Source organism: Ranitomeya imitator, chromosome 10 (assembly GCF_032444005.1).
Source record: "Ranitomeya imitator isolate aRanImi1 chromosome 10, aRanImi1.pri, whole genome shotgun sequence".
NCBI lineage: Eukaryota > Metazoa > Chordata > Amphibia > Anura > Dendrobatidae > Ranitomeya > Ranitomeya imitator.
In genome coordinates, this window is record NC_091291.1 from 29,483,541 (window position 1) to 29,508,714 (window position 25,174).

At 46.4% G+C, this 25,174-nt stretch overlaps 2 protein-coding genes across 3 annotated transcripts in view; one reads left to right on the forward strand and one right to left on the reverse strand.

The window, feature by feature from the left end:
• LOC138651332 (E3 SUMO-protein ligase ZBED1-like) overlaps positions 1-1,134 on the reverse strand; it is a 19,731-nt gene extending 18,597 nt beyond the window's left edge. The window contains exon 1 of the mRNA XM_069741443.1: positions 893-1,134. The gene's annotated coding sequence lies outside the window, so the exon portion shown is untranslated. The remainder of the gene's footprint in view (positions 1-892) is intronic.
• Positions 1,135-5,344: 4,210 nt separating this feature from the next.
• LOC138651756 (ETS homologous factor-like) lies at positions 5,345-24,301 on the forward strand. 2 transcript variants are annotated; one of them, XM_069742226.1, is made up of 6 exons: positions 5,345-5,811; positions 12,944-13,117; positions 16,012-16,098; positions 17,760-17,834; positions 19,202-19,394; positions 23,171-24,301. In XM_069742226.1, exons 1-6 carry the CDS (start codon positions 5,733-5,735, stop codon positions 23,277-23,279), a joined length of 717 nt encoding a protein of 238 aa, XP_069598327.1. In that variant the 5' UTR covers positions 5,345-5,732; the 3' UTR covers positions 23,280-24,301. The 2 variants fall into 2 exon arrangements, with proteins under 2 accessions (XP_069598327.1, XP_069598326.1); XM_069742225.1 differs by having other exon boundaries at positions 5,348-5,811; positions 17,757-17,834.
• Positions 24,302-25,174: the final 873 nt, after the last annotated feature.

The following is a 25,174-nucleotide window of genomic DNA, read 5'->3' on the forward strand; positions in this document are numbered from 1 at the left end:
ATACACACACACACACTGTATACACACACACTGTACACACACACACACTGTACACACACACACTGTATACACACACTGTATATACACACACTGTATACACTGTACACACACACTGTATACACACACACATTGTACACACACACACTGTATACACACACACACATACTGTATACACACACACACACACTGTATACACACACATACTGTATACACACACACAGACACTGTACACACACACACACACACTGTACACACACACACTGTACACACACACACACACACACACTGTATACACACACACACAGACACTGTACACACACATACACACTGTACACACACACACTGTATATACACACACTGTACACACACATACACACTGTACACACACACTGTATATACACACACACACTGTACACACACTGTACACACACACTGTACACACACACACTGCACACTGTGACACACTGTATATACACACTGTATACACACACACTGTACACACACACTGTATATACACACATACACACTGTACACACATACACACTGTACACACACTGTACACACACACACTGCACACAGTGACACACTGTATATACACACTGTATACACACACACTGTACACACACACTGTATATACACACACTGTACACACACACTGTACACACATACACACTGTACACACACTGTACACACATACACACTGTACACAGTGACACACTGTATATACACACATACACACTATACGTTTACACTGTACGCTGCTGTGATGCGTCACTCCTCCGCACCGCACATGCGCAGAGCCGGCGGCCGCGTCACATCCATTGCGATATATCGATTATGTGCGGGCTGATCGCGATTCCCCGCCCCCGCAGCCCCTCTGCCGCCGCCTCACCTCTAATATCGGAGATAATCGGCGATGCTCCTTCCGATTCCTCCTGCGATCCGGGCGGATTGTGTTGCCCAGAATCAGGCAGGATTTCTTCGCACCGTTTTTCGTTAAATATCGATATCAAATCGGCAAATATCGGCAGCTGTAGGCGCGATACGATCGGTGAGCGATTCCCGGACGTCACTGTTTATTTTTCTGATATTTTTCGATTTTCTCTAGCAGGACGGTGAATCTGATATCGCGGGTCCAAGCCCCGCCCCGCGGCCTTTACCGATTGGACATATCGATTAGTAATCACACGATGACGGACACTACGAGTAGCCAATCAGGGCCTTGATCCGTATAGGTTACCGCCCCCTATCGCCTTGATAGACGGTAAGCTGACCAATCAGCGCTTAGCTTTACCCCCACCTACTTCTCGGCGGATATTGATGGACAGCGTCGCTAGGCAATGGTCGCTAAGAAGGGCAGAACGAGGCTGGATGAATAATGAGTAGCGTGTCCAATCAGGAAGGAATATTTAGGTTAATCCCGCCCCTATGAGCTGAATGACGTGCAAGCTGACCAATGAGAAAGCGGAGGGGGCTTTGTAAGCAGGGAGCGTGTCAGGTGTGGGGGACAGACGGTTGCTGCGGCTTAAGGGTCAGAGCTGGTCACGTGGCCACAGAGAAACGTCACACAGTGGATTAGTCACCAATGCAGGGATTAATTCTGAGGGTAGTCATGTGAAAATTCACGTCAGCTGTGATATCTGGTCCTGGGAAAGCTGGGTGACAACCAAAATGCCTGCCACTCTAGTTACTAGGCCTCCAGAATGTAAGGGTCCCACAAAGAAGTCACTGCTGCCCGCCATGCCCTAAATGTTACCCCTGAACACAGCGACGCATCCGTTCCCTGCTCTTCAGGAACCTGGGAAAGTTGGGTGACAACGGACAATGTAATAACGGCTAAAATTAGCGTCCGCCAACTTTCCCAGAAATTTTGGATAGACGATAAATAGACGCAGAAAACAAGACCTCATACGTACAAAAAAAGTGACGGCTAGAAAAGGGGTCGCCCCACGCGGATCATTCCCACAGTGGGAGGCGAGTGGCGCCAGTGATGGCCCAACTGTCTGCACCCCGGGGAGGAACGAAAGCGGGGGCTCAGCCACTAAACTGAAGGGCTGGTCCCCAAAATGTCACCCTGCTCTCTATCCATGGGATAAGTTTGTTATTGCTGGGGGCAACCTCTGGGGACCCGAGGAATCCCCCAAAACTGGGCTCTGGTACCCTGAAAAAAGGGCCTCAGCAGCTCGGTCCTGAAGGGGGCAGAAATGGGCATACAGGTCTCTGCTCCATCCGTTACTTATAGGAGTGTGGGCCACTCCAGTCAGGAGAGGGCGGCAGAGCACCATTCCCTGGGACACACAGCCCCTCTCTCTGGGTCGCACGGTCCCTTTCTCTGGATCGCACGGCTTCTTTCTCTGGGTCGCACGGTCCCTTTTTCCTGGATTGCATGTCCTGTTCTCTGGGTCGTATGGCCCCCTTTCTCTGGGTCGCACGGCCCCCTTTCTTTGGGTCGCCCGGCCCCTTTTCTCTGGGTCACACGGCCCCTTTTCCCTGGATCGCGTGGCCCCATTCTCTGGGTCGCACAGCCCCTTTTATCTGGGTCGCATGGGCCCCGTTCTGTGGGTCGCACAGCCCCTTTTCTCTGGGTCGCACAGCCCCTTTTCTCTGGGTCGCACAGCCCCTTTTCTCTGGGTCGCACAGCCCCTGTTCTCTGGGTCGCACGACCCCTTTCTCTGGGTCGCACGGCTCCTTTCCTCTGGGTCGCACAGCCCCTTTTCCCTGGGTCGCATGGGCCCCGTTCTCTGGGTCGCACGACCCCTTTCTCTGGGTCGCACGGCTCCTTTCCTCTGGGTCGCACAGCCCCTTTTCCCTGGGTCGCATGGGCCCCGTTCTCTGGGTCGCACGACCCCTTTCTCTGGGTCGCACGGCTCCTTTCCTCTGGGTCGCACAGCCCCTTTTCCCTGGGTCGCATGGGCCCCGTTCTCTGGGTCACACGACCCCTTTCTCTGGGTCGCACGGCTCCTTTCCTCTGGGTCGCACAGCCCCTTTTCCCTGGGTCGCATGGGCCCCGTTCTCTGGGTCGCACGGCTCCTTTCCTCTGGGTCGCAATGTCCCTTTCTCAGGGTCGCACAGCCCCTTTTCTATGGGTCCCAAGGTCTCTTTCCCAGGGTCGAACGGCCCCTTTCTGTTCACAAGACCCCTTTTCTCTGGGTCGCATAGTCTAGTTCTCAGAGTCGCTCGGTCCCGTTCCCTGGGTCACACGGCCCCTTTTCTATGGGTCGCAAGGTCCCTTTCTCGGGGTTGCAAGGCCTAGTTCTTTGGGTCGCAAGGTCCCTTTCTCTGGGTCGCACAGTCCTGTTCCTTGGGTCTCAAGGTCCCTTTCTCTGGGTCGCATGGCCCCTTTTCTCTGGGTCGCAAGGTCCTGTTCCTTGGGTCGCAAGGTCCCGTTCTCTGGGTCGCACGGTCCTGTTCCTTGGGTCACAAGGTCCCTTTCTCTGGGTCGCACGGTCCTGTTCCTTGGGTCACAAGGTCCCGTTCTCTGGGTCGCACGGCTCCTTTCCTCTGGGTCGCAATGTCCCTTTCTCAGGGTCGCACAGCCCCTTTTCTATGGGTCCCAAGGTCTCTTTCCCAGGGTCGAACGGCCCCTTTCTGTTCACAAGACCCCTTTTCTCTGGGTCGCATAGTCTAGTTCTCAGAGTCGCTCGGTCCCGTTCCCTGGGTCACACGGCCCCTTTTCTATGGGTCGCAAGGTCCCTTTCTCGGGGTTGCAAGGCCTAGTTCTTTGGGTCGCAAGGTCCCTTTCTCTGGGTCGCACAGTCCTGTTCCTTGGGTCTCAAGGTCCCTTTCTCTGGGTCGCATGGCCCCTTTTCTCTGGGTCGCAAGGTCCTGTTCCTTGGGTCGCAAGGTCCCGTTCTCTGGGTCGCACGGTCCTGTTCCTTGGGTCACAAGGTCCCTTTCTCTGGGTCGCACGGTCCTGTTCCTTGGGTCACAAGGTCCCGTTCTCTGGGTCGCACGGTCCTGTTCCTTGGGTCACAAGGTCCCTTTCTCTGGGTCGCACGGTCCTGTTCCTTGTGTCACAAGGTCCCTTTCTCTGGGTCGCACGGTCCTGTTCCTTGGGTCACAAGGTCCCGTTCTCTGGGTCGCACGGTCCTGTTCCTTGGGTCACAAGGTCCCTTTCTCTGGGTCGCACGGTCCTGTTCCTTGGGTCACAAGGTCCCTTTCTCTGGGTCGCACGGTCCTGTTCCTTGGGTCACAAGGTCCCTTTCTCTGGGTCGCACGGTCCTGTTCCTTGGGTCACAAGGTCCCGTTCTCTGGGTCGCACGGTCCTGTTCCTTGGGTCACAAGGTCCCTTTCTCTGGGTCGCACGGTCCTGTTCCTTGGGTCACAAGGTCCCTTTCTCTGGGTCGCACGGTCCTGTTCCTTGGGTCACAAGGTCCCTTTCTCTGGGTTGCACGGCCCCTTTTCTATGGGTCGCAAGGTCCCTTTCTCTGGGTCGCACGGTCCTGTTCCTTGGGTCTCAAGGTCCCGTTCTCTGGGTCGCAAGGTCCCGATCCTTGGGTCACAAGGTCCCTTTCTCTGGTTCGCACGGTCCTGTTCCTTGGGTCACAAGGTCCCTTTCTCTGGGTCGCACGGTCCTGTTCCTTAGGTCTCAAGGTCCCTTTCTCTGGGTTGCACTGTCCTGTTCCTTAGGTCTCAAGGTCCCTTTCTCTGGTTCGCACGGCCCTGTTCCTTGGGTCTCAAGGTCCCTTTCTCTGGGTTGCACGGCCCCTTTTCTATGGGTCACAAGGTCCTGTTCCTTGGGTCGCAAGGCCCCTTTTCTCTATTATATCTGTGCACTTACTCCCTGAAATGTAAAAATGCTATTAAAGGGCTTTCCCCCAGGATAGGTGATAAAATACTGACCAGTTGGGGTCTGACCGCTGGAACCTGCACCGATTGGGAACTTTAAACCCTGACCCCCGCTCTGTTCATTCCCTATGGGGCTGCCGAGCTTTGAGGATGAATGTCACGGGGCCCAATCTGCTTTCTAACCAGAATAAAAATGTCCCGTTGTGCCGATTTTCTTGGGGGTCCGACCCCTGAAACCTGCACCAATCAGGACGATCCCTTTTAATAAAAATGCTAAATTGTTACCATGCGCTGCTCTTCGAAAAGAAAATCTGGGTGTAACCAACAACGTGCCCAGTAGAGGGAGCCATTGCAGCATTCCATCGGATGGGTGACCCACACAGGTAACCGACCCCTCCATATCTGATGGGTGGTCATAACTTTGATCATGGGACCCCGTCCTCTCATTTAGGACTATTTTTGTCATGGTCGTTGGTCTCCGGCCTCTAATTCTGAAGAATGTGGAGCGTCTGTCACCCGACAGTAACTCTTTGTTTTCGCAGGTAAACGTACAGGGAGTGCCCTGAAGCTAATGACAAGGTAGGAGCTGGCAGGCTGCCACGCTGCCACATTAAACTGAAACTCTGGGAAAGCGGTACTGCCCGAAAAAACTGAGAAGGAGAAACCCCGATTGGGTCCCTATTCACTCCCTGACGCCTCGTGGAACAGTTGCTTTTGTGAACTCTGAATAGAGAGCAGGTAAAGACTCAGCCAATGGCATAACTGGGACTTTCTCCACCGCTGTGTACTGGTTTCCAGTAAGACTGCCTCCTCCTGTGCTGTCAGTCAGCCTCTCACCCATCCCGGCGCGAAGCCCCTCAGCCCTTAAGGACAATGTCATCATCTCACCTCCTGTGATCGAACACTACCCAGGTGTACCCGCGCCCGACTGTCAGCCCACCACGATGTACCACTCATCGGCACTACCCTTCAACCTCTTCTCCGGCTTCACCGCAGATCTGGCCAACAGTGCTACCCAGACAGGTAAGAAGTTTAACCATTACCAAAACTTTTTTTAAACTTTTTTTTACGTCAAGGAGACCAACCAGTGATTCCAAATTCACACTAATGTAAAAAGTTTTTTAAAAGTTTCCCAAACTTTATTCTCAAGTTCTTTTACACCTTTTTTAAAAAAAAACAAACAACAAAACTGTTACAACTATTTTAATTATACAACGCTCATACAGTCGAGCTTGATATAATTCTGCCTATTTTGGGGTTTTTCTCATAAAACCCCATAGAGATAACCCAGGACGAAAGTGAAAGAAACAAAAACCTAAGTAGAAATAATAATAATAATAATAATAATCATAATAATAAAATATAGCTTTTATTAAAAGTGGGTTAATGAAATTACATTATAAGACGCACCCCTATTTTCCCCAAAAAAAATTTTGGGAAAAAAAGTCCATCTTATAATCTGAAAACTACGGTATATGTCTTTATATAACACAGTAGAAGCAAATGTATCTGTGAGCGAACCAATGGGAAGACCTCAGAAAAAGAAAAGTGGCGCAAATGGCAAAGTAGGCTTAATATATGTGTACAGTCTAAGTAAAAGTTAATAGTAAAAGGTTCAGATCATATTGGAGTCCACCCCCCCCCCAAAAAAAAATGAGGTACATGCTAAAAGAGCAGCTCATCCACCAAACAAACCTGACTTGCGTTTCGCAAAAGCTTCATCAGGGGCACGCACGTTTCATAAATGCTTTTGTCAGGGGCATTTGATGAATTTACAAATTCCTTGACAAAGCACTTGCATTGTAAAACACCCTTTCGAACGCCCCCCAGTGTATAACCTTTGGACCCCCCCCCCATTCCGGGTGTATTATATGTGGCCCCTCGCCGTGCCATCTGCATTTACTAAAGTGACACTGATGCCAGCGCAGTCTTATAATAGGAGCCACCGGCGTAACAAGTCCGTTCATTCGTGACATTTCCTCCTGCTAACTCTTCCCCTATCATCGGTGAAAGATATTACTGAGAAGTGGAAGGAACCGCGGCAACTCAGGCACAAAGTGGAGACCCCCGTAACGTTACAGAGCAGGGGGCTAAGTGCTGAGGAGCAGAAGGCAGAAAAGTCACCAACGGACTGCAGCGTCCAGACCTCCTCTCGTATAACATCAGCACAAACACTGCTCCCCATCGGGAGCTTCATGGCCAAGTAGCTGCATTCAGCCGTACATCACCAAGCACAATGCGGAGCGTCGGATTTAGTGGCCTCTGGAGGGGACGTGTTCTGTGCAGTGACAGATCACACTTCTCTATCTGGCATCTGATGGAGGAGTCTGGATTTGGTGATTCCAGGAGACCATTACCCCCTGACTGCATTGTGCCCACTGTACAGTTTGGTGGACAAGGATCATTCTTTGGACTGTTATCAGGGGTCGGCCTTGGGCCCTTTTTACCACTGATGGGAAATCTTAATACTTCAGCACAAGACATTGTGGACAATTGCAGCCTCCAAAATATTTCTCATCACCGATCCGCCAACAATTGATCCAGTCGGGGTTAGTAGTTATGTATTTCTTAGGATTAGTATAGGAATATCTATAAAACCTTTCATGTTAGTAATAAAACTTTTATATATGGTGTATGTAAATAATCCACACCCTAACCCCCCACAGTGATGGAATCTGAGCTCCTACCTAGAATACTACACATTGAATGCATGACCTCACGTGTACCATATACTTGTGGATATATAATAACTGAACACACGCATTGCTTTATGGCTTCATGGCAATGTGTTCGCAACCTAAAGTGTCAACTGTGCCTTTAAAAGGGTTCTAAAATGGGTTAAAATTGAAAGATTGTAAAAAAAAAAATAAGCAACTTTACAGTTTACTCCTTATTTAAAAAAAAACAAATTTTTCCGTACTTTAATTTTTTGCTGGTTGTTTAGTTACCGGCCACCTCCTACAATCTCAGAAGTGGCAGGTTTCTTAGGCAAGGAGCGAAGACCTTGGTAGCTTCAGTGTCCCTGCCTGATGCTGCCTTTTCTAGAAACATTGAAGAGCAATGCTGCCGTTCTGGACTGTGAATCCGCACGAGCGCACTGCCACTACTCAGCAAGTAGTGTGCAGAGGAGCGGTGCACTCCTAAATAAGAAACCTGAGACCACTCCATATTTAAAGAGTTTAGAAAACAAGGGCTATTCATTTGTAAGCTTTGACATTCTCTAATAGACTTTTTGGGCCAATTCATCACTTTTCAAGATCTCTGCTTGCTGTCATTCATTGGAAACCTTCATTGTACGTTTCCAGAGGATGATAAACTGCCTTGGTCATGGGATGGTCGCAAGTGGAAGCAGCTTGTAGCATCATATGAAGACATGGCGGTTTCTATTAAAGGGAACCTGACAGCAAAAAAAAGCAAAATAGTTACTTGCTACCTTGGTGGCAATTTTCTGGTAAATACCCTTTTAAACATGTGGCTGTCTAATTGGAGCAGCAGCTACAGGGAGAAAGTAACGTTTTATTCTGCCTGCAGCCACTTGATTCTATTCGTCGGGGCGGTAACAGTCTATACAGTAAGTGCACTGTAATCAACCCCTTCATTTTGACAGTATGCTGTGCGGCATGTGAGCAGAGCAAGCTGTCAATCAATGTGCCACTTGAATAGTGAGTGGTGACACTTGCCGCTTCTTGCACCGCCCCGATGATTGGAAGCGAGCAGCTGCAGGGAGAATAAAATTCACTTTCTCCCCCTAGCTGCACTTCCAGTAAACCAGCCAAACATAAATAAAATGATATTTACCTGCAGATATCCACTATAAAATACAGGATTTCTTTTTGGGATGGGGTGGGGTTGGGAGGCTGACAGCTTCCTTTTAAATGATAAAAAGCTGAGATCTTCAAGACTGTAAGGAATTTACGCACAAGGTATATAAAAATGTGTATACACATTTATATAAAATGCTAAAATTAGAATAGCCCTTTATTTGAAAGGGAATAGAGCCCTTAAAGGAATTAATCCATCCCTTGAGTTTAAAAAAAAATGGTTATGATGGAGTTAGATACCAAAAGGATTAACACTCCTGTGATGACACAGCATTTAATCTTAATTATGCATACGTCTATTTTCAGTAAGCAAAGAGAAATATGCTGTTATATTTATGTGTGTATGTATTTTTTCTCTGTTTGGTCAAGAAACACAGACTGTTGTTCGTATGAGCCTGGACATTGGCTTTTGAGTTGATGTTTGTTGTAACTTATTGTCTGTTATCTCTGGAGGACAGGGGCATAGGGTAATTGAACAATCGATGTTTGTTAATATGTTGATTACACATTGTACCAGGCTATGTAGTTTGTTGACATGTTAAACCGAGAAGGGCGAACTATGCAGATTGATTAAACATTCAAACAATGAAAGTTAAACTCATCCCCCCTGACCTGTGGATGATGACCTGAGCCACAGATGTGGGTTTAAAATGGGATTTCTGTCGTTCTGCAAGAAGACTAAAATGACTTGACAGAACAACAGCCATGACACTATGACTCTATAAAGGAACAATCTACCAGGACAACCTGGCTCCATCAAGAGGGATACAGATTTGACATTCTACAGGATGTGAACTTAGGAAACCATAGCCCCAACTGAAATAATACAGATCTGCTCCATTGACCATCACTGAACCCATTGTTATGTTTGGGGAAGCCAGGATTTGGACCCACCGGTCATCTGAGCCCTACGGATACGTTTGGGGAAGTCAGGCTGGGACCACCCGGTCACCTGGCTCCATGGAGACGTTCAGAGAATCCAGGTTGTGATTCTCCGGTCACCTGGAACCCATGGATACATTTTTGTGACTTCCTCCTCACCTAGCTCCATGGAGACGTTTGGGTGAGCCAGAATTGTGACCCTCTGATCACCTGGCTCCATGGAGGCATTTGGGGATACCAGGTTAGGATCCTCCAGTCATCTGCCTGACCTCCAAAGATGCATTTGGAGAAGCCAGGTTGGGACCATCCAATCACCTGGAACCCATGGATATGTTTGGGGGAGCCAAAATTGTGACCCCCAAGTAACCCGACTCCATGGAGACATTTGGGGATACCAGGTTGGGACCCTCTGGTCACCTGAACCCCATGAATGTGTTTGGAGAAGCCAGGTTGGGACCATCCGGTCACCTAGCTCCATGGAGACATTCAGAGAACTTGTCATTACCTTCTCTCTGTGGCTGTTTGCCAAACGCAGAGTGCCACAGGTGGAGTTAGTCGGCCCTGGAAGTCTTGTAGTCGCAGTTTTTCTAATCCCGGTGAGTCAGATGATGGGTGAGACTCTGTAATTTTGCCCCATCTTGAGTATTTTTCTAGGACCCTTCTATTCATTATTGCCTGTTTCGTGGTTCAATAAAGTATTGCCACACTGTTTTTCCCTCACCCTGTGTTGTCTGAGTAGTAGTATGCCACGGGAAAAAGTGAGTGAGCATTCAGTGGGACGATACCTGGTCCATGTGGTCTCGGGCCAGTGCACTAGAGCACCCACTGACCCCCCGTGTCTCCACAACTCTCTTTACCAACTCCCTGTGCCGATGCTTGCCTGGTTCTCCAGTACGAGAGATGACGTGTGTGACCACTGCAGCCAATGAGTGGCTATAGCGGTGATATTTTAACACCACTGAGGCCATTGATTGGCTGCAGCGGTCACATGTCCTTGCTGGAGGAGGGGAGCTGGCAGTTGTTTTGCTGTGTGTAGACAAAATTTTTTTTGCCATTCATTAGAGTCCGTGGACCAAAAAATGTACAGACTGAGCGCAGTATAAGGCGAGAGAAACACAGGTGGTTGTACTGCAGGTATCGAATGCCTGAAATGACGTCACTGCTCTTGGCTTTGCACAGCCGGGTGCAGACAACAGGTTTAACGAGAACGTGCAGATTGTGAGAAGTTCCAGTAAAAATGATAGATACGAAGGAATCGGAACATGTCCTGTTGTAATGATCAACATCCATATTTCTAGATCCAGCATGTCCGGGCGAGTCTGGGCCGCCACCGCACAAATTACTGTGCTGAAAGTTCATACCCCCAGAATGTGGAAAGCAAACAGACAATCCCTACATGTGTTACAGATGTCGAAGAGTCATGAGACATGCAGCTGCAGGGACTCAAACATACTTTTCGAGCACTCCGAGGACACTTGGTTAGCACCTGAGCATGCTCGGATGACACCTTACCCCAGCAAATTCGCTCATCAGTATTGCTCACCCCGGATGGGCTATGATAACAGACAACTAGTTCCAGGGAAAAAAGGCAACACTCCAGCAGACAACGAAGTGTAAAATTAGTATAACTGAGCAATGAAAAAAAAAACATGGTCTGGTGAGTCCTGATTTGTTACACCATGGTGATGGAAGGGTCCAAATTTTGCAAAATTTAGGCTGATGAAAGTGGAGTAATGGCAAGGGGAAGGTGTTCTCAGCACCCTCTGGGTCCCAATACTCGTGGACGGACTTTTGGCCCGTAGGACTTCCATAACCATTTTGGCCAACCAAGCTCATCCCTTCATGACAGCTGTTTTGTAGGACACTTTTTCATCAGGTTTGTACATTCATAGATTGGTTCCAAGGACACAGCAGTGACTTTTCCATGGACGAGGCCATTCAGAAGATGTCATTACCTTTTATCTAATTAGCTTGTCCACAAACTACTAGATGGGTGTCTATAGAAAGTAGCCATTCAGTAGTTTACATGTAGCGAGACGTCCATCACTGAGCAGAAGATCTTGAGGATCTTTGTATTGATCTTGGGATGTAACGAAACAGACACCCATGTATCGTAGTTAAGACCTTGGATAGGTGATCTGACATATAAAGAGTATGACAAAGTTGGTGAACTTTCTGTTCAGAAGGCAACTTTTTCCAAACCCTTTTTCAAAGAAATTGTGGTATAGACCTACAATTTTCTACGCATATGGTCTTATTATGTTGGTATCATACATTCATCCTTGAGTTTTTTTCCAAGAAAGACATTTATCTCTTATCCATAGCACGGGTCCCGATCTAATGTGAGTGGAGCTACATGGTTGCTTATCGTCTATCGACTGATGACAGTCATGCCACTCTAGTCAATCCTGACCTTCAAAAAGACAGAATGAGATTGGGATTCCACACTCCCCTCTTCTAGTGATTGGTGGGACCTCCAGAGATCAAGCCTATCCTATGTGTACGTGTTCAATGTCTTTGGTGGGAAAATCCCTTTTACATATTAACGCATTCTTCATCGCATACCGTGTTACAGAGATACTCTACCCTAGAGGCACTGAAAGTGGATCTGTCACCGTAATATATGTTCACAGGTCTGAGGGCTGTTGAGCGAAATGGTTCAAAAATATATCATGCTATTTGGTTAATATCAGAGTCCATTAATCTACCCACCTTCTCTCGCCTCTTGACCACTGACGGCCATTCACGTCAGTTGGTATTAGGGCTGTGGAGTCAGTAAGCCAAACCTCCGACTCCTCAATTTCCATGACATCGACTACACCAAAATGGGCTCCGATTTCGACTCCACAGCCCTGTCAGGGCTGTGGAATCGGTAAGCCAAACCTCCGACTCCTCAATTTCCATGACATCGACTACACCAAAATGGGCTCCGACTTCGACTCCACAGCCCTTAGCCAAACCTCCGACTCCTCAATTTCCATAACACCGACTCCACGACTCCGAGAGTCCTGGTTGGTATCCAATATAAAGGTCATCCCACCCATACACAATGGAGTAAAGTTGGTCAAACCCACCAATATTGAGGGGAGAGTCAGGCGGCCACCATACACATTAGACTGTCTCCCGATGCCACCAATATTTGGTGTTGCTGTGTATGGTCAACTCTTCCCCAACTGATGATGTTTTAGAAGAGAAGAATTGGCACCATATTAGATTCTCATAGAGGACACCATCAAGCAAAAGTTGGGAAAGATGGGTGTCGGCCAAGCGATGGTTCAACCGACAGCTGTCCAATGTGTATGGAGGTCGAGGAGCCTGTCCCTGTGTTATGCTACATATTCGGGTGAAGGATTGAAGCAATCACCCAAGAACCAAGTAACAAAATCTAGTCTTATTATAACCCTGTGTACCGTATATATAATTCTGAACCTTGGTTTGGTTTTTATTCGCAGAGCTTTCCACCCTCATGAATTCCTGGGACTGTACGGACTACGACTATGATGTCAATGACATAGATTTGCCCTTTTTGGCTTATCTTACCTCTCCTGATTATTCCTCTGGTGACTCAGACATCTGTACCCTGTCTGAAAGCACTGGCGTCAGTGAAACCCTCCCTCACTTTACAGGTGAGTGCACTGATAAGAGTTTTATTATTTGATTATAGATATTACGTGTCGAAAGCTGATCCTACACTAAAGGTCCATTTACAATTATCGGGACGTGAACCTTCCTAGGAACACTCATTTCCCGATAATTGGCTCATGATCACTCGACGAACGAGCAAAACGCTTGTTCGTTGGGTGAAATGATCTCTTGGTTTGCACAAAAGATCATCCTTTTCGGCAGCACATTGTCCTGTGTAAACAGGACTCGTGCTGCCGAGAACAATGGTCGTCCTTTGTGCAGATCTATTATTGATCGATCTGCCCATATATTAAATGCAATTGGCCCATCTAAACAATCGCTGATCAACACAAAAGTAGCTGACTGGAGGTAGTGTAATGCCGCACATCAGGTGGTGGAAGCCCACCGTAACATGCTATCGTCTCCACGACATTACCAAAGAGTCTCATGGACTATTCCCGGATCGGGGATAACTTGCTGATTCTCCATGGGGCCCTGAATCGTGAGAAATTGACTCTGCCGATCCCCATCTCGAATAAAGTGGTGTTGTGCATGCTCGACTTCCACTCCTGCCCTCATTATCTATGGGACTGCTAGGAATAACGGAGCGCCGTTGTCTGCTTTTGCCAACGGTCCCATAGACCATGAATGGAGAGGTGGTCAAGCATGTACACCTCCACTTTATCCACGACTGGTTCAGGTCTTGAGATCGCTTGGAATCTCATAAGTTATACCATATCCTGCAGAAACGCCCTTGCGGTCTTTAGTTACTTGGTAGCGTGACCTTTGGGTCCTTTTTTTTTTTTTTAAAGGGAATCTGACAACTGAAACATGCTGACTGATCCACATGATTTCAGCCATGGAGAAGACTAGTCGGACAGACGGGCCCCGTGGCTATTCCCTTAGGTCTCTCACTGGGTGCATATATAGGGAGAGACCTGTCAGTCAGGGGCAGGAGGCGGGGAGAAGCCTCCGGGGACCCGCCTCTCTGACTAGTCCTGTGCAGACCTATTATACCGACCTCATTTCTTCTCCGTGCAGCTGTTTCTTCTCGTATTACGTCATTAATCCCAACAGAAGGTTTATCACAATCTCCGTCATTCATGTCTGATCAGACTTTACGGTTTGTTTGCCAACCCTCAGTTTAGAGGCCTCGTAACTCTTTTCTTTTTTTTTTTTATGAGTTATTTACTTGAGGTGGTTCTCCTATACAAACATGAGAGTTTATATAGAGGGAACTTGCAGAGCAAAAATGTCCGGCTCAAAGAGGAGTTCAATGGCCCCTGAAATGATGGAGTTTGAAAATGAGGAGTTAAAGGGGGCCCCCGACAAAATTCATGAACAAAAATGCAAAAAAAAGTCTCCAATAAATAAATAAATACCAAAAAGACAAAAAAAAAAAAGTGAAGCGTAAATTAACCGGGGCCCTAAAATTAAATAAAAAAAGTGGCAATGTTGGGTCCTACTCTGTCTGCATTTCACAGGCAGTCCGTTGACTTCAGTAGAAAAGGTGTAATGCTTCATTTCCCCTGTGGTGGCGCTGCAGAGATATTGATCGCTTTCTGCCAGGGTTTCCAAAAGATCACAGTTGATCGTTGGAGGTCTCAGGAGTGAGACACCCTGTAATCAGTTTTACCATGAAAGGACCCTCCCCATAAAAAATGAATTATCCAAAGCAGGAGTCTCAGGATCAGTGATACTAGTGACTTTGTTCCTCCTAGTTGCTGCAATTTTGATAAAATCCCTGTTTTATCTGCTGCAGATTTAGCAGTTCTCTGAATGATGTGCTCTGTATAACCCCGCCCACACCACTGATTGGCAGTTTATGTAGAGTGTGCACAGAAAGAAGCCAATCAGTGGTGGAGGGCGTGGCTGGACTACCTGGCTCCAGGTATACTAGTCCTCTAGTGATAATCTCCTGCTTATAAAACTGTGATTTTATAAAATGTACACCAAGCAACCCAGTAAATGACATCGCTGGAAACAGGGTCTCTCCACCTACATCATGATGTTCTCTAATTAGTTCACAGATTTTAAAGGATATTTTGGCTTTAATTGAGGCAAGGTTCACACGGAATGTTTTTGCTTTGGCAGAAAAATCCGACAAATTTTCTAAGAAAAATCTGTTTTCAAGGAATGTTCCTTTTTTTTTGTTCTTTTTGGATACTTTTTTTCCAGGAAGAAGTTCTCTGAAGCATTACCGCTCCCTCCCCATGTTGTTTAGCAACTTTTTAAACTTGACCGTATCAAGTTCAGAGCAGAATCCACCTCCAAAGAAGCATAGCTATACTCACCCTGTATTTTTTTTTTTTTCAGGACCCACCCTGCTGTTTAAACAGCGAGTTTTGTACATTTTGACTCAAGTCAATAGGGCACAAAACACTGAGCGAGGGGAGGTAAAAAGGCTTCAAAAAGTAGCTTCAGAAAAAGTTTTGTGATAACTTTTTGTTTTTTTTACGCCTTCAAAACCCACTGTAGCCTCAGCGAGGTTTTCACAACCTTGTAGCAAAATACAATGCTCTAAAAAAAAAAAAAAAAGTGAAATAATCTTTAAAAACTAATAATTAAGTTACTTTAAAATAAAAAATAAAGAGTATTTCGGACCGGATACACTTGAAAAATTTTCCTCAAAGCCAAAAATATCCTTCCAAGCAGAATAAGGTTGATTCACAACCAAAAAAGAAGCAGCAAAAAAAAAAAAGAATCAAAATTTGTGAGTTTTGGAGAGTTTCTACTCTGAAAATAAAGCAAAAAACAAGATTGCTCAGGTGGGAAGGGGTTAAGTTTTTGGCAATTATTGGCAGCGAGCGCGGTATCGACCACAGCCGCCTTCTAGCTAACAGTCTCCGGCTTCTTGTCTCCCTTTGTTTCTGGTTAATGTGTCACCGCCCCGTAGACCTGCTGGCCACGGTGACAACACACAGAAAGAATTTCGACCAACAGGTTTTACAGGAGAAGATAAACCCTCAGACCCCGGCGTGCGGTAAGTGCGACGCGGCATCTCCAATAGTGCGAGTGTATGTTTGGGGACGGCTGATCGCATAAGAACACAATGTATGATCCCACGCTACCTGCTATTTGGGGGAAATTCAGGCAAGGCGGAGACGTCCTGGACTTAGAGTCAAGATGGCGGGAAAATCCGGGGAGAAACTGAGCAGATCTTTATTTTACCAGTTCAGGATTCATCGCGGATTTTCCCTATTAAGGTTTTTTTATGTCCTATTTTTGTAAACTTTACATAATCGCCAAAAATCTAAGACTGTAGCGATCACACGGGACAAGAGCGCATCGCATGACCAGGCAAGAAAGCCGCTAAGCAAAGGACCAGCCACCGAACATTCAGTGTACGGGGGCCACAATATCATAAGTGTCTTGTTTAAAGGGGTTTAAAGTTATTTGGGGGACAGGTGATCAGTAGGGGAGGGGGTCCTGACTGCTGGGATCCGCACCGATTGACAGCTCAATTATACAAAAAATGGCGCGACAGGTTGAGCGCCTTGTCCATGGAGCGGCAGTTGACCGTGTGCACTGTCGCTCCATTTTAACGAGGTAAAAGTGCCCCATTCCGCTGAATAGTGTGGATCCCAGCGATCGGACCACCACCTATTAACAAGTTAATACCTATCCTAACTTGTTTTGACCGGACAGCCCCTTTAAAATGGTTGTCCGGGATTTTAACACTTCTGGTCTTTTCTTAGGATAGGTCACCAATGTTTGATTGGTGAGGGTGAGACCATCACCCCGGCCAATCAGCTGTTCCCGATTTCCCATGACAGGACTGAGCAGAACAGCTCCATCAACTCTACAGTGGCCGCGACCTGGTACTGCACTTCCTCCCTTATTGATTTGACACAGGTCTCCCTCCGTGGCTGCAGGGTTAACTCCCTCCGTGGCTGCAGGGTTAACTCCCTCCGTGGCTGCAGGGTTAACTCCCTCCGTGGCTGCAGGGTTAACTCCCTCCGTGGCTGCAGGGTTAACTCCCTCCGTGGCTGCAGGTTTAACTTCCTCCGTGGCTGTAGGGTTAACTTCCTCCGTGGCTGTAGGGTTAACTCCCTCCAAGGCTGTAGGGTTAACTTCCCCCATGGCTGTAGGGTTAACTCCCTCCATGGCTGTAGGGTAAAATCCCTCCATGGCTGTTGGGTTAACTTCCTCCATGGCTGTAGGGTTAACTTCCTCCATGGCTGTAGGTTTAACTTCCTCCATGGCTGTAGGGTTAACTCCCTCCATGGCTGTAGATTTAACTCCCTCCATGGCTGTAGGGTTGAGGTGAGGAGACCTGCTGCTGCTCCAGTAACATGGACATGGAGATGCAACCTGATACTTAGGTTAATAAGTCAACGCAAAGTAATACACCACATGTTTAGAAACATTTGCGACAGTCGCGGTGTAACACCATAGGAAGTACGAAGATGCTACGTCGCAATTCGAAACCAAGATCTCGTATGTCGCCATGTAGTCCCCAGCCTAACAGATTCCTAAACAGCAGATAACCTACTTGTTGATGGTTTCCAGTCAGCTAGTAGAGAGTAAAAAATCAAAATAGATGAGGTTGCTGATAAGTCTGTTGTGTTGTATCTTATATGGTCTGTATCCTGGTCGTAGATTTGATATGCAATGTCATATATTCCTCTTTTATTATAGTAGAGGAGATGAGTATCAAGGAAACCAAACCATCCCCAGTTACTCCAAAGGATCACAAACGAAGAGGAGCCCGAACGAGTAAGAGACCTGCCTTTCCCTGTACTGATGTATCATACTGTGTTTTTGGGGAACCCATTGGTTGTACATTACCACAATGCTCAAAGAGAAGATCCACGAGTCTCCATGCTGTTTAAAAATGTATAATTTGTATTCACATATTTAAAAAAAAATCTGTGAATACATGAGTTAACATATATATATAATCTCAGATCATATTTAAGTAGCACGGTTGACGATGACCGTTACCATTATGTTATTGCTACAACCCCAACTTGCGTTTCGCCAGTATGGCTTCTTCAGGGGAGAAGGTTAAAATGATCCCGGAGACATCTTAATGTGTCTTATAGACAAAACACCATTAATATTTAAAGAACATTAAATCTATGTCTTAACTCAAAGCAAAACAAGACTTCCACTAACCCAAAATGGTGGTCTATAACTTGAGAAACTGAACACCACTATATCTTCTAGGCTTGGAGATAATGATGGCAAATATATTAATCAATAGGTAATAATAGTCTATCTTCTGCAGTAACAGTCTTTATTTTTCACTCCTCGACGGGAACAGTTCTTTCCATTTTAGCCACATATCTTCTTCCTTTCACTGTTTTAGATTGTGAATATTTCCTTCCCTCCTAGTGCAAATCTGCACCATCAAAAATGGATTCTCGCTTGTCTCCAATCTACGGAGGCTCAAGAGGTCAGCTCTGTGAGCTGCATGGATTCTTCTCCAAAGCGTTATCGCAGCCTTAGTTTTAATGAGAACATCCTGGACTTGGGGACGATGGGTGGAAAAAAATACGCCGAGTAGATCTTGATTAAAATGTACTTATCTGCACTTAAAAGACCTACAATTAAAACGCATTAGATAAATTGACCCGTTTCGCCTCAGCAGGCTTTCTCAGGGGCCTCTCATTCATGAATAAATGAATTATGATCATTTTTAGTTTTTATGTATAATTCTAAATTAATCAATGAAAACACCAAGTGCAAAAACAAAAGAGGAATCCATGGACTTCTTTTGTAACTCAAGCGGTAAACAAAAGGTCTCGCAAAGATATCCATAAGAAGCTGCTGAAAGGAGGGAGTAACAATATACGACTAATGAACTGTACAAAGGCATCAACAACCTCAAATTAGTCATAAAACCATAAAAAATTATAAAACATTTAAAAACAGAAATACGCAGAAGAAACAATACTAAATGTTTAAGTCCAAGGTGAGCCACAGGTCCCTCTCTCGCCATGTTAAATGGCATCTTGTATCCCCCCGATGCCACGTTGAGTTTTATCAACACCCCTAACCATAAAAGAGTTAGTATTACCGCCATGATGAATTTTAATAAAGGACTTTAATATTAGGACTTTACCTCCTTCTCTTTTCAGACCAAAGTGTTCACCTATGGGAGTTTGTACGTGATCTGCTACTGAGTCCACATAAAAACCAAGAAGCCGTCCGCTGGGAGGACCGGAAAGAAGGGACATTCCGAGTCGTTAAGTCTGACATGATCGCACAGCTATGGGGGCAGCAGAAGAAAAACAAATGTATGAATTATGAGAAGTTGAGCCGAGCATTGAGGTAAGAGAGCAGGCAAACAAGATGCGGTACCTGAGGTTGCATCTTTGCAACAGGTGATCAACACACCCATTGATGTTTTTGGAAGAAAATTCCCATACCTGATTTTTATTTTAGGATTTAAAAAAAAACAAAGTTTACTTTATAGCAGGAACTGTGAGAAAATAAAAAAAATAAATATCCAATACTCGACTGTTGAATTTGCTTCTCTGCAGTTGCTCCAGTTGTCCTCACCGGTATTTTTTTTTTTTTTTTTAAGTTTGCTGCAGCTATGATGTATTTTACATCCACATGACCACTGCAGCCTGTCTCTAGCAACAGGGATGGCGCTTGGATGCACAAGAGTGAGTAGGTGTCACGGATGTGTCAGATGCTACAGACAGTCGCTCTGCATCTGGCTGCAGAAGGTCTCTGCGTTTGGCATTACAGACGCCTTCTTAATCCTTCTGACTTTTGGACACAGTGGCAACCTCCCTCCGGCTCTAATTGACACATCTGGACCTGGGTGTTTATAGACTCCCAGTCCGATTCAGGGAGTCGCCGGTGATATTCACATTTTCCCTTATTAAGGCTTGAAACTATAGCAGTTGGCTTACTTCCACTCTGGTGCTGTTGGAAGATGTTTTGTGCCTGCTCAAGCTAAGTTTCTTACCCCTTGTTTGTCTCCCTTCTCTTTAGGGTACAGTGGGGACTGACCAGTGCTCATCCCCCACCTTCCCTATTCAGGACCCAGCTCTAGAAACATACAGGGCTTAGGTTCCTGCTCGGCGATTGGTGTGGAACCAATATAGAGACGGTAGGGGAGGCAGGGTGCTATTAGATCTTCCTCAGGGTCTCCAATCCCCCCATTGCCTAGCGTATGGGCTTTCTTCACCTCCTGTTTCACTTAGTCTTACCACATGGTGCGTGACAGTCGGTAATTAACTGTATACGTCAAGTGGATGTATAGCACATCATCGATGCAGCAAAGTAAAGACTGGTAAGGCCCACCAGAGGTTCGGAACTGAAGCCATGGGTGATTTAATGGATTATTTATTTTTTTTATAATAATGGACAACCTATTAAGAAACAGATCCTTTTTTAGTATCTGACCCAATTACTTTAGATGAGTACTGGGTTGACCCAGTTTTATAGTCCCTAATAGTGGAAGCTATGATGTTACTTTTTAAGAATTGTAGGATTACGTATGGATGATTTCATAATCTCTTTAGGGGAGGTGGAAGAACAACCGTATTCTATTGTATAACCTTTTTCACAAGAGATACGGTGACTCGATCCGGTTTCAAGTGATACGACGCTGATAATACTGGGAATTTTTCCACTGAAAAGTCTCGTGACTGTGACGGTGTCAGTAAATTCCCAGCAGCAGATGGGTGTAAACAGTGTGACTCACCCTGCAAAATGTCTTTGTGCAATAGTGAAACCGCGGCTTCCACACAATAGGTAACGGTAGACGGATCTAATATTAGACTCCCAGTGTGTCATGTCTGATCAAAAGCCGCGTAACCCGACTGGTCACGTGCAGAATATTACCTAATGTTACTGCTGAGCCGATAGGACCTGTCCCACTTGGACAACTTGATTCAACGGTCGTCTGTCGGCAGCACATGCCGTCGTGTAACTATGGACGTGCTGCCAAAAAAATAATGTAAAGTATTTGGGGGAAGGAACACCTTCCACCTTCACAATCGTTCCCGCGCGTTTTTGTTTCCTTGGCCAAAGCGCTTGATGCCCTCGTGAAAAATTGTGCATCGGTCGGAGCCGAAAAAGTTTTGTATTCAGTTCTAGAACCATTCCAAGGAAAACAAGTAATGCAATAGATGACCCAAAGCATCCCATAGAAATCTACGGGATCATTTCTGACATCAGTTATTCAGAGAAAAAAAAAAAAAACGTCACCGGATGACCTGAGACTAATTATACAGTTCACAGCTCATTACATTGGCATCCTCATGGGTTTCACAATCTGCCAAGTCTGGTCATGGGCAGCACCGAGCTAAGAGTAACAGGTCCACGCCCTGAAACCATAGGACACGTAAACAGACTTGCGGTCGATCCATAATCCCGCCAGTGTGGCTTTTTGTTATTATCGTTTGCTCTGCCACAAATTAAACCCCACGTCAAAATCTGTTTGGCTGTGGCACGCCAGATTCGAAATGGATGTTTCGCCAGGTGGTTGGAAACTTTGAGGGTGTGTTTTTGTTTTGGCAAACATTTGCAATCATTGGAGAAACTCGCCCAAACGTGGCCTTAACACGAGACAGCGGTCAGCAGAAAACTTTGAGACTTTTTCCCCTTGTTCAAGTGTTTCCATCAGCCACTAATTTCTCCCGAGATCAAAAGGATCCGGGAGTCTGAATTTTACGTCACGAGGTTTCCATACTCATCAAATACTTGGTCTATACCGAAACACGCAGAGTCTGTCCATCTTAAAGTCCCAATACGCATTAGTTTAAAGGGAGTCTGTCAGCACAAAATGACTGGTCAAACAAAGCACAGATGCTTCGTGTACCCTTGGTGTGACCAAGCCATTTAATGCACCCTCCCACCTGTGTTTCATCTACCTCCGCTCTCTTTCAGTGCCTGAAAAATGCCGGAGCTGTCAATCAATGAAGGGGAGGGACAGAAATGTAGGCTGGACCATATTAAGGGTGCACCAAGCATTTATGCTTAGTTTGAACATTTTGTGCTGACAACTTCCTTCGTAAAGGATTCGGTTTGAACAGTCATTTTCTACTGACAAAGTACAGGCGTTCGGTGCATCATGTCGTGGCCAAATAGTTCCGTGCATCGTGTCGTGGCCAAATAGTTCCCTGCATTGTGTCGTGGCCAAATAGTTCCGTGCATCATGTCGTGGCCAAATAGTTCCGTGCACCATATTGTGGCCAAATAGTTCCATGCATCATGTCGTGGCCAAATAGTTCCGTGCACCATGTCGTGGCCAAATAGTTCCGTGCACCATGTCGTGGCCAAATAGTTCCGTGCACCAGGTCGTGGACAAATAGTTCCGTGCACCATGTCGTGGCCAAATAGTTCCGTGCACCATGTCGTGGCCAAATAGTTCCGTGCACCATGTCGTGGCCAAATAGTTTCGTGCATCGTGTCGTGGCCAAATTGTTCCGTGCATCATGTTGTGGCCAAATAGTTCCGTGCACCATGTCGTGGCCAAATAGTTTCGTGCATCGTGTCGTGGCCAAATAGTTCCGTGTATCGTATCATGGCCAGATAAATCTGTGCATCATGGTGTGGCCAAATAGTCCGCTGCACCATGGCATGGCCAAATAGTTCCGTGCACCATATTGTGGCCAAATAGTTCCGTGCACCATGTCGTGGCCAAATAGTTCCGTGCACCATGTCGTGGCCAAATAGTTCCGTGCATCACGGAATGGCAAAATAGTTTGGTGCACCTTAACATGCCTGTTTTCTATCTTTCTCTGACCTTTGTTGGCTCAATAAACCCAGAGCTGTAAATCAAATAGGGTAAGGGGTGGCGGAGATAGATGGGAACGGTTTGGCCACACGAAGGGTTCACCAAGCGCCTGTCCTTGGATGATCAGTCATACTGTACTCATGACTACGTTTTAGTCCACAGTGAGAACAAAGGATCAAGCATGTTGAAATCCAACATGCCCAATCCTTCCCCACTCATCTTTTTAAAGTTGGGACTTGTAGGATGTTAAAAAAAAAAAAAAAATTTAAGAAAGAATTTATGAAACTAAGACCAGACAGACTACTTGTAATCAATGGTAACAAGTCTTGTGGTTTGTTGTTTGTTCCAGACATTACTACAAGTCCGGGATTTTGGAGCGGGTGGATGGAAGGTTGACTTACAAATTCGGGAAGAAAGCCTACGGGTGGAGGGAAGACTCGCCTAAACAACTGACGTAGACGTCATATGGAAAACAGTCATGAAGACATCTCAGGAGCACAGCGGCCGATAAAGCCACGTTCTCATCATATACATTTACCAACGCGTGGACGTTCCAGATATTTCGTGGGATTATACAATTTTTTTTTATTTTTACGAAAAACATTTTTGCTCATGGGTTTTACCAGAACATGTACAATATTGTGATGAAAGACCTGTGAGTGATGTAGCCCCCGATATCTGTGGGGTAGACCCCGTAAGACAAGGTTGTCCTAGTCTTCTGCACAGTGAGGGTCGGGGCATGATGGCGGAGATGACAATGGTAAAATTACAGGGAGAACATGGAAAACAATCCTCCTCGACCCTCACAAGAGACAACGGCAGGGCTTCCGATCTCCGGCCATGAAGACTGATGGTTGGTGGAGCATCATCTTTGTAACGGTTGCGGAATTCTGCTCTAATCGAACTTCTAATATGACAATGATGGTTTGGGGCTACACTGAAGGTCATCGTTCTCCACAGTGAACACAGGACTTGTGCTTCCGAGAACAATGGCCGCTTCTGTGCACTGGAGAATCTTGCAGATCATTCAACGGGGGGGGGGGGGGGGGATCTGATGCCGGGTCTTGGGAAACAAGCAGCTGATCGGTGGTCGTCTAGGGCCGTGTAAATGAACCCTTACTGGTTTACGTAACAGCAGCGGTGAGGTCATGAATACAGAAAGTGACCACTGCAGCCAATCACTAGGGTTCAGCTGTCTACCTTGGAATGTGACCGACTGCAGTGGTCACGTCGCCAATGCTGCAACAAAAACTAGGGGCCGAGTAAGGGCGATTTCTTATGTCGACACAAAGCACGTCTGTACACAAATAAATCCGGAACACCCCTTTAAATAATGGTGCCAAAGATGTACATTAATGTAAATTTGCTTTGTACATTAGATGTGGAAACCTTAAGAGGTAAATATTTTTTTGTACCTAAAGGCATGTGTTTTTAGCTAAAAAAGCATTTATACAAATGTTTTATTAAATGTTAGACTATTTTTGTCTTCTACTACTCAGATCAGAGCGCACAATCACTCTACCGTCACCATTAGGCTATGACCCTGTCGGCGCATGCGTCCAGACTCCATTTTGCTGGGGGTTCGGACATATGCCCCGATGTGACCAGTGAACATGACCCTAGACGCAATGTGAATGCATCCTTATTATATACTAGATGGTGGTCCGATTCTAACGCATCGGGTATTCTAGAATATGCATGTCCATGTAATATATTGCCCAGCCACGTAGTACATTGCCCAGCCACGCAGTATATTGCCCAGCCACGCAGTATATTGCACAGCCACGCAGTATATTGCACAGCCACGTATGTAACAGGTTAAAAAAGACTTAAAATAAAAAAATAAACATATACTCACCTTCCGAGGGCCCCTTGTAGTCCTGGTGCCTGTGTGCGGTGCACGCGGTAGCTTCCGGTCTCAGGGTTGATATGAGCGCAGGACCTGTGATGACGTCGCGGTCACATGACTGACGTCATGGAAGGTCCTTCTCACATAGCATCCTTGGCACCGTAACCTGCCGCTTGCACTGCCGAGGACAGCGCAACGTTGGAGGGTGAGAATAACATTTTTTTATTATTATTATTTGTAACATTATATATTTTTACTATTGATGCTGCATACACATCATCAATAGTAAAAACTTGGTCACACAGGGTTAATAGCTGCGTTAATGGAGTGCGTTACACCGTGGTCCATTAACCCTGTGTGAGGGCTGACTGGAGGGGAGTACGGAGCGGGCACTGACTGCGGGGAGGAAGGAGCGGCCATTTTGCCTCCGGACTGTGCCCGTCGCTGATTGGTCGTGGCTGTTTTGCCGCGACCAATCAGCGACTGGGATTTCCATGACAGACA